This window comes from Solanum pennellii, chromosome 12 (assembly GCF_001406875.1).
Source record: "Solanum pennellii chromosome 12, SPENNV200".
Lineage (NCBI taxonomy): Eukaryota > Viridiplantae > Streptophyta > Magnoliopsida > Solanales > Solanaceae > Solanum > Solanum pennellii.
Window position 1 is genome coordinate 34,479,286 of NC_028648.1, and position 11,261 is coordinate 34,490,546.

The 11,261-nt window shown below is 41.4% G+C and overlaps 1 protein-coding gene across 1 annotated transcript in view; it reads left to right on the forward strand.

Annotated features, from left to right (window-relative positions):
* The first annotated feature begins 3,065 nt into the window (after positions 1-3,065).
* The window catches only part of LOC107006203, a 19,108-nt gene continuing 10,912 nt past the window's right edge, over positions 3,066-11,261 (forward strand). Inside the window, exon 1 of the mRNA XM_015204815.1 lies at positions 3,066-3,216. Within this exon, the coding sequence (XP_015060301.1) occupies positions 3,066-3,216 (151 nt within the window). The remainder of the gene's footprint in view (positions 3,217-11,261) is intronic.

Genomic DNA, 11,261 nt, shown 5'->3' on the forward strand with positions numbered 1-11,261 from the left:
CCACCCCTCCATATTTCACCCCATTACTTTCTTATTTCTCCCATTACTCTCTCTTTTCAACTTCCCCATTCCCTCCCACCGATCATTTCCCTCTCACAATTCTCCAAAGCCCTAAAGTGTTATCTACTAGTGGAAACTGCTGCTATGAGTGTCTACCTTGCCACCGAGTACTTTTGCATCTGTTTTTCTCCATTTCTACGGTATGTGGCTCTAATTTATACTCATTTATCTTGCATTTTTGTTACTAGTTAGTATTAAGCTTTGTTCCTCATAGTATTTTGTTTACTTTATACGATTCTGCCTGACCTAGGTTCCAAATGTTCGAAATTACCATGTTTACCACCGTAGACATAGGTGTTTTTGCATTGCTAGTTTCCTAGGTAGTTGGGTTAGACATGTAGGTCCAAAACAGTACAAGGTTGATGTGGGTTCATCGGGGTTGCTTAGGGTACCTTTAGTTCTGTCACTGTCATTCAGAACGAGACCCCGATGACGGACCGTCGCAGCCACGACGGACCGTCGTAGGGTCCGTTGCACAAGCCCTAGAACCCCTGTCCTACCGGACACATGTGACGGATTGTCGTCCTCGCGACGATCCGTCCTGCACAACCGTCATGCTAGACAGAGACCCTGTTTCTAAGGGTCTCTCATTTTTTCCCAAGTGTTCCCCAACGGACACATGTGACGGGCCGTTGTCTTCACAACGGTCCGTCCTGCACAACCGTTCTGGTTGTCAGAGACCCTGTTTCTAAGGGTCTCTAATTTTTTTCCAAGTGTCCTTCAACGGACACATGTGACGGACCGTTGTGCCCACGACGGTCCGTTCTGCATGACCGTCATAACGGTCAGAGACCCCTCTCCTAACGGTCTCCATATTTTTTCCCAAGTGTCCTACGACGGACATCTACAACGGACCGTCGTAATTGTGACGGTCCGTGCTGCACACACCGTCATGCTAGTCAGAGACTCTCCTTCAGGGTTCTCTATTTATACAGAGTCCAAGTACAACACGACGGACCTCACGACGGTCCGTCATAGTCACGACGAGCCGTCACCAGGCCCGTCGTGTGTCACTGTTTCTACAGCAATTACATATTATTTTCACTGTTTTATTTCTTATGGGTTCGCTTGTCTTGTTTGCCACTACTCGTACTAATAGTGATCCTTTGCAGGTACTATCTACTATGGCACCCAAGCAAGACCGAACCTACGCACGCGGGCGATCAAAGTCTGTTGCCCCGTCTGCACGCTTGATCATCGGCTCTGATGATGAGCGGGACCCTGAGTATGTGCCCCCAGGCACTTCCACACCTTCCCGTGCTGCACGTGCTCCCAGAGCCACACCCAAGACGGTGGCGTCCGGCGTAGTCACTGCCTCCCAGTCTGATGAGGAGCGCACACTGACCGGCACACCCTCTGGGTCAGCCACAAATGAAGAAGGAGCGTCTGGCTCCTTAGGAGTATCATGGTCCGAGGAAGCTTCTGGCTCTGCAGAGGTTCCCGCACCCGTCACTGCTGAAGCGTCGGCCTCGTCTGATGAGGCTGACAGTTCAGACTCTACATCCGGCGCACCAGTTCAGGTCCCCACCCCAGCCGCTGACCAGCCAAACCGGTGGTGTGTCGACGGCCAGTTTCAAGTTTACTCCGACGCCAAGTTCCTGACTGATAAAGGAGTAATGACTCGAACACTCACCTTGGAGCGGCGGGTACTTACAGGGAGTCTCCCAACGATGCCGGAGATCCATAACCTCTTCACCAGGCATCGCTTAGAGTGGACAGCACGTCCGTTGGGACGATACAGCGAGGAGATGGTCCGAGAGTTCTACGCGTCCTACGTAGCGACTCTCCGATCACAGATCGACAGGCGGGCTGCTCCCGCTAAACAGGCCCCATTGGAGCAGGTTCGAGTCCGGGGCGTGCAGGTTGACATTTCCCTGCCAGCCATCCGCCGGTTCCTATACGGCGAGAGTGCAGATGCTACTCGGACCCCCATCACTGCCGAGTTTGACTACCGCTGGCAGATAGTGAAGGATGGACAGTTCCTGCGAGAGCCAGCACTGAGAGAGACCACCAAGAGGTGGATGGCCCTGCACCTATCAGTAGACGGAGAGGGTGCAGATTGGGTCACTGAGCCGAAGGGGGCCATCAAGAAGGCCAACCTCACGTTCGTCGCGAAGTTCTTGTGGCTGCTCGTCCGTCACTGCCTTTCCCCCACAGCTGCTGACAACATCGTCACTTGGGATCGCGCAGTGTTGATAGCGGCGATGATAGCCGGATTCGAGGTCGACTTCGCATGGCTTCTCCAGGCAGTCATGCACGAGAGGGCATTCAAGGTCACCACCACCTACCCCTTTCCGTGCATGATCTTTGCCCTTTGCAGGTCTGCAGGTGTGCCCATATGGCACATAGATCAGTTGAGGACCCCACAGGGTACCGTTGACGTCGGCCTCATCAGAGACGAGGCCAATGAGTTGGCCCCACGTAGAGGGCCCCGTCTAGAGCTGCCACCACTTGCGGATGATCTGGTAGACACGGTAGCCCAGGCCCGCACAGCTACACAGGCGTCCACTGACACTACCCCGGTCGAGTCTATCCCGGGTAGTAGCACAGCCCCGAGCTCCTCTCGCACAGCCCCTCTACCGGCACTGGTCCCGCTTGCTAGGGTCCAAAAACTAGAGGCACAAATGGCCACTCTTCTGCATCATATCCAGCCGTGGATGCAGAAGTCTATTACTGAGTCCGAAGAGCGTATGGAGAGGAAGATGCAGCGGAAGATTGCTGAGGTTCACCAGCGCCTAGATGCATTTGAGTTGAGAGTGTTAGCCCGCCCAGCACCTCCGGTAGATGTGTCGACTCTTCAGGCTGCAGTCGACAGTCTTCGGGCAGACATTGACACCATCCTAGAGACGAGAGTGCCGGAGCCTGTCGAGCCTGTTGAGGACACTGTATTGGCGGCCCTGTTTGCCACCTCAGACATTCACCCACCTTCCCCTCGAGAGAGTGCCAAGAGGCGTAGGGGTCGATCAGAAGATGAGGCGCGAGCAAGGAAGAAGGAGCGACGGGAGATGGAGGCCGCGAGGAGAGCCTCACTTGCTGAGGCGGAGGCACACCAAATCAGAGCATCACAGATAGCGGCTGGGGCGTCTAGCTCCCGCACTATAGAGACAGCAGGAGGCCCTACTGATGGTGCGGTGGCTGCTGAGGACATCACTGAGGGTGTCCAGATTGCTGAGGACACCACTGAGGGTGTCCAGATTGCAGAGGATGTGGGTTCTGGGAAACCGGACCCACCAGCTTGTTGATCGACGGCGCTATGCGCCACAGGTTTGCTTCACCTACCCCTCTAATCTTTAGATTTTTTTATGCATTGGGGACAATTGCATGCTTTTTTGTTGGGGGTGGGGTAAATGGAAAGTGAGTGTTAGGGTGAAGTCTGAGTAGCCCAACTCACTATCCTCTTTTGGGGTTTTCTTGCCTGAGTTCTTTTTCCCCAAAAGACTGATTACTTTTTTTGTTGAACCGGCATGTTTATATCTTTTGTACATAGTTTAATTCTAGAGCATGATGGCTAAAATGATATCCTGATAAACTGAAAATAACGCATGACTAGGCATAGTAACTGACAATTGTGTGGCTCTAAGCGTGAAATAGAGTTACACCATTGCATTACCCTAAGTCTTTAATTCGAACTAGGTGTCTAATAATCTGGTATAGTGATGACATGTCAAGTGAGAGTGAGGAAATTTGAATAGTCCACTATTGGTACTGAGCTAGAACTTGCCTGGTTAGTCCTGCTAAAAGTAAGCTGTAACAAACAATTAGGAAAGGATCATAGGCCCTTATTCAAGAAAGCCCATTTCCAACCCAAATAAAAGAAACCGAATGAAATTTATCCTTCTTTGATCCAAATAATCTGAGCTTAAATTAGACCTTTCTTTTTCACCCTAACTAATCTTTTCGGGGAACAATGTGTTGGCCCTGGTCCCTCCTTGGACATGTGCACCTCAGCTTATGCCAAAAGCATAAGTTGAGGGTGGCTAATACAGTAAACAACCTTCGTTTTGGCCCTGACCCAACCTTGGGTATTGTGTACCTTGACTCATGGCAAAGCCATGAGTTGAGGGTGGCTATTACGAGGAATGCTCTGGAAAGTGGGGTTGAAAGAACAAAAGAGAGAGAAAGAACAAAAGTAAGGTGACTCAAAATTAGTTGAAAGAAAAGTAAAGAAAAAGAAAAATCACTTACACAAATGAAGAAAGAAGAGAAAATTGAGCAAAGGGAAAGAATATGAGAAACTGGGCGAGATAAGATGATAAAAAGGGAAGGTTTAGCCGATATGTCAAGGAGGGCAAAAAGTCACTAACGTATACCTAAAAATGTACCCTACCTGACCCTGAGCCTATGTTACAAGCTAAAAAAGTCCTATCGTGATCCTAAGGGTTGTATAGCGAACTTAAGGCAGTGAAAATAAGGGCAAGCTTATGGCAATAGGTATGAATGAGTGTGACTTTGTTCTGAGAGCGAGTGTTGAAATGTAATCCTTATACTCAAACTGAAATCATTGTGTGAAAAATGAGGATTTTGTTCTAAAGTGAGGACATTAGTTGCAATACCAGAATTGTTAGCACCTCGGTGAGAAATTGAAGAGGATAGGTGTTAATGCATGGTGAGTCTGTGTCATGTTCTGATCCCACAAAAATTCAAGCTTAATAGTGATAGCATGCATAGATTTGATGAGATTAATCGGGATTGATAGCCAAATGATTGCAAAGGATAAAACATGGATACTATTGTACAAAGATTGCGTAGTGAGTCATAGTGCGTCCTTGAGGACAAACAACGAATTTAAGTTGAGGGTGTTGATATACCGTGGTTTCACGGTATAATTAATACTTTTTCCTTAAGTTTAGTGTGTCCGAAAGCCTTTTTGTGCTAATTTTGATATAAGTTTCTCTTTGTTTTGCAGGAAATCTGTCCAAAGCTGAATGCGGAGATTTTGAGCGAAAAAATGCAGAAGAGACCACCTACGGAGCTTATGACGGTCCGTCGTGCCTGTGACGGTCCGTAGGTGGCAGCGTAGTGCAGCTGCTGAAGGAAGATGGGGAAGTCTGACCAAGTGTGGGATTACGAAGCTTGTGACGGTCCGTCATGGCTATGACGGTCCGTCCTGCAGGTTCGTCGTGAAGTTCAGAGAAGTGATCCCAGTACCCAGATTCCGAGAGTTGAAGTATTCTGGAACGAAGACCCTCGACGGACCGTTGTGCCTATGACGGTCCGTCATACTTGCCGTCGAGGGGAATGAAGAAAGCAGCAGAAGAAATTGCACCAAGTATGGGACGATGGAGTCCACGACGGTCCGTTGTGACCACGACGGTCCGTCGCGAGGTCCGTCGACCCAGCCGCGTTTTGGCAGATTTCCAGCAATTAGAATTCTTGTTTAATTAGGTTTTTGTTTTTTTATAAATAGTTCGAAAAACCTCGTTTTTGAGGTTAGACACCTGATAGTTAGACTCTTAGATTGTTAAAACTCCGTATTGGTAAACATTGTATTGTGAGATTCTTGATAATCATTAGACTTTTCGTGAGATTATTGATTACTTTGAGAATTCTTGCAAGTGATTTTTGGTGATTAATCAAGCAATCTTTTGGACTTTATTCTTTCTCATTGAAGTAAGTACATGAATTCTTATTTAATATATTTGAATATTGTGTTTATGGCTATGAGTAACTAAACTCCATAACTAGGGTTGTGGGAACCATAGGCAAATAATGAGATAAACCCTAGCTAAAATAACAATTCTAGAATAGTGTCTTGCATGTATTAATAATTCTTTCGCTTAGAAGTCTTTTTAACGGATGATCAACGTTAGAACTCGCCTTAATGCTACTTGCCGGACCAAGGAGGTAGATAATAGGAAAAGAATTATCAACATAGATTTAGTGTATACTATCTAATAGGCTAGTATTGATTGGTACGAGGTAATAACTTAGTCAAATATCGAATACGATGCTTAATATGAGGTAAAGATAAGGGTTAGGAAGGCAACACACGTAGCCGGACCAAGGTGCGGAGTGAGATTTTCTAGATGCCGGACCAAGGATTTAGGAATACATAACTTATCACTTTGCATGCAAGATACTAGGAAAGAATTGTTATAGTTAGACTTATCAAGTTATGAACCTGTGGGGAACACGTAAACCCTAGTTACTTTGATTAATTGATTAAAATCCAACTTTCAAAACTGTTAAGTGTCTCTTTCAATTTTGTTAGTTATTTTTACTCATTTAGAAATATAAACCCCCCTTTTTATTGTTATTTACTTTCCAAGGAAGTCATTGACCAAACAATAGTAATAACAAGTTGAAGTTAAGTCTAGACTATTTTCCTCGTGGGAACGATCCCAACCTCACTAGTTGGGTTATTTACTTGACACGACCGCTTTACATCTTATTTGAGAAGTAAGTTTGAGCGTATCAATGTTGAGAATCAGGTCTTGGTATATAAAGTTGTGGTAAAGGATGGGAGCTAAATCATAGGTAAGTGTTCAAGTTTGAGGTCAAGATTTAGTGTAATGTCATGAGGAGGGTTCATGGTTTGATATTTTGTTCTAAGTTAGGAGTACGATCGTAGGTGGGGTGTGGACCACTAGATTGATCTTGGGTCAAGATTAGGAGTCGAGTCAGGACTTTGTATCTTAATCAAGATTTATAATCAACTCTTGTTTCGAGGTTGAAATTGAGAATCAGGACGCGAGTGAGGTTGAGGTCAAGGTAAGTCCCAAGTCCCTAGATGAGAATTTATTCTCGGGTCAGAAGTTTGGTATCACATCAAAACTCAAGTCTTCCTTCAGGTTCGGTATTTACAGTCGAGTCTTGAGTTGAATCTCAGTGAGAGTCAAATTTTGAGTTAGCGTCAAGAATTGATTCCCAAATAAGAATTTGCATTGGGTTTCGATTCGGGGATCGGGCAGCGTCGGTCTCGGATCCAACTAGGGATTGAGAGCAGTCTTGGCTTGGTTGTTGAATCATGGGTCAAGGTTTGGATTAAGAGTCTTGGGTCTAGTTAGATGGTGGTTTTGAAAGAAAATTTAAGAATGTATTTTTTTACATTATATGGGAAAGTCATTCTTTTAAAATTGAAGAAAAATACGTCCATTTTGCAACTATCATCCAATACATTCAAGTAAACTGTTATAAAATTTTATTATGTGCCTGTTTACTACATCAATAAGTTACTCTCACCCATTATCTCCATCACTTTCCTCCATTATGAAAGATAATCAGAACCTGCATAACCTCCAAGTTATAACCATTATTCTTATAACCTTTCACTTCCACAACCTCCCTCTACTATATTCATGTTAACGTCAATGTTTATGACTAACCTTTTGTATGACTCTCATATTGTAGGCACTTTAATATTTGGTGAATACATGAAATAAAGAAAGTTATATTATATTGTTCCTCCTGTATTATATTCTTCTTGCCTTCATCATTATATTATTCTTTTGTTCTTAAGTTTTACAACACGTTATCAACACGATTGTTCTAATGTTGAAGGATTGAAGCAAAGTAGATATAAATAAGGAAAAGAAATATTTTTCTTTCTTTTTCTCTTGAAAACAAGGTAAATTATGATATAATCTATTTTATATTTTACTTTTGACTATGCATCATTAGTTTTCTTACCATCTCAAAATCATATGAGTCCAGTTAGTTGCTTTTACTTTGAGCAAACTTTTAATTTGATCACTTATGTATCTTAAAGGTAAAAATTGTTTTGCAACTTTAAAATTTCTAAAAAAAAATTGTTCTTTATGATCTTCTTTTATTAAAAGATAAGTTATTGAGTTATGTGACATATAGATATTGATTGGATTATCATTATTGGTTTCTTGTGCACCTCTTTATTTTTCTTTATCTAAGAATTTACTTGTTGAGTTATTAATATATTATTTGTACTAACAAAGTTTATTTTGTAGTTATTTTAAAATGGTTAGTAAATTATGTAATCACCGTATCAATATTGAGAAGGAATGTCAAAAGGTTTTAATTTATTTCCAATTAAGACATTTTTATGATTCCAATATGTTGTACTAATTGATTGATTTTGTCCATTTTTCTTATGATTTAAGTAATACAGATTATATTTATGGATTTTGATATTTTTTTGTAATGTATTTGGTTTATCAAGATATTGATTGAAGGTAAAACGATGAATTCAAATTTGACCGCGCCAAATGGTAAGTCAAAAAGTTAATGTCTCGGTGCACCATGATAATTAGAATTTGGGTTCAAGTCTCATTGAATTCTGAACAAAGACATTTTATATGAGTAAGACATTGAGTTTAAGTCCTCATGCACTCTAGTGATGATATGATGATTACTAACTAACGTTGTATACTTTTGACTGAAAAGTCATGAAATTTGTCCAATTAATTTTCTTCATTCACTTGTGTGAATGTTGTAGCAGTGCATAATATGTCTAAAATTAAAAGTGGTTGAATATGTGAATATGAGTGTGATAAAATATTAATGGTCATCATTGTGGTGATTAAAATGAACAACAATATGGGTCCTTAAGATGACCTAAAAAATGTGAATGTTATTTGTATCCATTAAAGTGGTATGAAAAGTTATTGGGCACATTGTTGTTGGTGCAACCCAATTTGAAAAGTTTTGTAAATCCTCCATCGAAATAAAGGAATACAAAATGGTAGTACCTTTGGTACATTAGACCTCTTAATGTGATGTTGAGGTGCGTCATATAAATTTAATAAATGCAAAAGCATGACAATGAGTTTTTGATAAAAACTTATGGAGCGTGCACAAATGGTTATGATCCATTTCTTGAAGAAAATGTGACCTTTGTTCGTATGGATAGGAACATGTTCATGTATTGTTGGATAAATGTCACATCTTACCTCTACAAAAGGTTTGAGATATTGAAAAAATTGTAACATCTCATAAACCGAAATATCTAGGATTAAAAAAAGAAACTAAGAAGAGTTATTTATGCAAAGAACAGGAAAAATCTGGAAATTTTCCGAAGTACAAATGTGAGTTTTTGGTCATTTTCAAATGGCCACAACTTCTAGCTCAAGATGAGTTAGGGCCCGTTTTATATATAGATAGAAAGCTCTTGAAGAGATCTTTCTAACATCTCCAAGTTTGAGCATTTTCGGTATAGTATGATGGAGATATGCCTATCAGAAGTTGAACTGTTGAACTGAGAAAAGTTCAATCCGTATTTTAGTAACGGTAAAGTAGTCTTTTCAGCATACTATTTCCTAATTTGTTATAAGGGTTTATTAGGGGTAAAATTAAGACGTAAATCAGTTTTTATAATATTGAATACGCCTAGGTCTTGGGAGAAAAGAGAAGAGAAGAAGGAGAAAGGAGAAAAGATTGCCAAGAATGGCAACATCGTTAAGTAAACTTTGTCGAGGGTGATCTCTTTAAGGAATTTGAGATGTTTTGATGTTGGGTTCTTAAACCCACACAACAATATGTTAATTCAACGCATTAGAGTAAATTGAATGATGAACATTTAAGTTCTTGATGAAAAATTGTTATATTCTTGTTGGTTAAGTTGTAGTTTACCTTTGGTTGTTTGATTCATGTTTTCGTGCTGTTCTACGAGTCTAAACAATTTGGTATTGAGAATTTTAGTGATCCTAAGTGTTTGGGGGTGAGATCCATGGATGTTTAAAAGGTTTAGAATTGAAAATCAGAGAAAAAAAGTAGAAAATCCTGTCGGACAAGCCCTGGGCGCCGCTCCTGCTAGAGCTCCTCAAGAGACTGGCGCGCCGCACCATCCAGATCCTCTTAGAAAAGTCTCTATCCTTCAAGCTCTAGTGCCCCAGGCCTCTCAGAGTGCCAGAGTCACCTGGAGATCTCATTTCCCCCCATATTTTTGTACTAGCTCTAAGTGATGTACCTACAATTCGTATTTGATTCCAACACTCTAAAGTACATATAAACATCATTGGATAATCTATAAACATGAGATCATGGTCCTTGAATCCATAATCCAATTAAAGGAACGTTAATATCAAGGTCAAAGAAATTAAGAGTCAAGTTTAAAAGCTAAGAAGCAAGTCAAAGTGAGTTCTTAGAGTTTTAAAGAGTCTTACGCAAATACTTTTACTATGTTTTACGGCTCAAGCTACAAGTTGAGCAATGATTAAGGAGTTGAGTCTAAGTCTCAAAAGCTATAAGGGAACTAGTATTCCCTAAGAGTTAACTTTCAAGTAAAGCAAAGAGCAAAGAGTGAGTTTATTTCTCTTGAACTATGATTTCCAAGAGAAATGAACAAAGTAGTCCCTAAGAGTACAAATGATTTCACATTTTGAGAAAGAAAGGAGCTAGACTTCCACAGAGCCGTTGACTAGTTCAAGAGAGCTTTTAAAGCTAAGTTTGAGCCATTACCTCAAACTAGAGAAGAAGTTGTTTTAAAAACATATGAGTCAAGTATTTTGGGAGTAGTATTGAGCACCAATATGGGGACGCGAGTTCATATCAACTCAAGTCTCCATAAACCATGTGGCTAAGATGGACAAATAAAGGATCATACTTTTTAGATGATTCCTTAGTGTTTCCTAGCATAGACTAGTGGATCCACTTAGTAGTTAAGGTTTTATACCGACGTCGGTATAGGGCTGTCCTATTGCAATGTGAGTAAGACGTTGTACCATCGCTTAGGCTCATACTGATGGTTGTCGGTTAAAGAATCTCCCATAAAAACTATGTTACTTTCATATATAAGTAAAGTTGAGTTTATATATATATATTGTCACGACCCAAAACCGATCCGCGACTGGCACCCACACTTACCCTCCTATGTGAGCGAACCAACCAATCTAAACCCTAACATTTCAATATAATATCAACAGAAAGTAATGCGGAAGACTTAAACTCATTAATAAAAACCAATTCAATAACTTCTAAAATTCAACATCTATTATTCCCCAATATCTGGAAGTCATCACCACAAGAACATCTATGATCAAATTACTAAACTAAGAGTATTCTAAGAAGCTAAAATAAACAAAAGCTAGTCCATGCCGGAACTTCAAGGCATCAAGACATGAGGAAGAAGATCCAGTCCAAGCTAGAAGCATTAGCTAACCCTGAAATCCGGTGTAATAAAGACTGGCTAGAGTTGAGGTTGAGTTGAAGACGACGGTACGTTTCCTGCACTCCACAAATAACAAAGACAAACAAATACAAGTAGGGGTCAGTACAAAACACGGGTACTG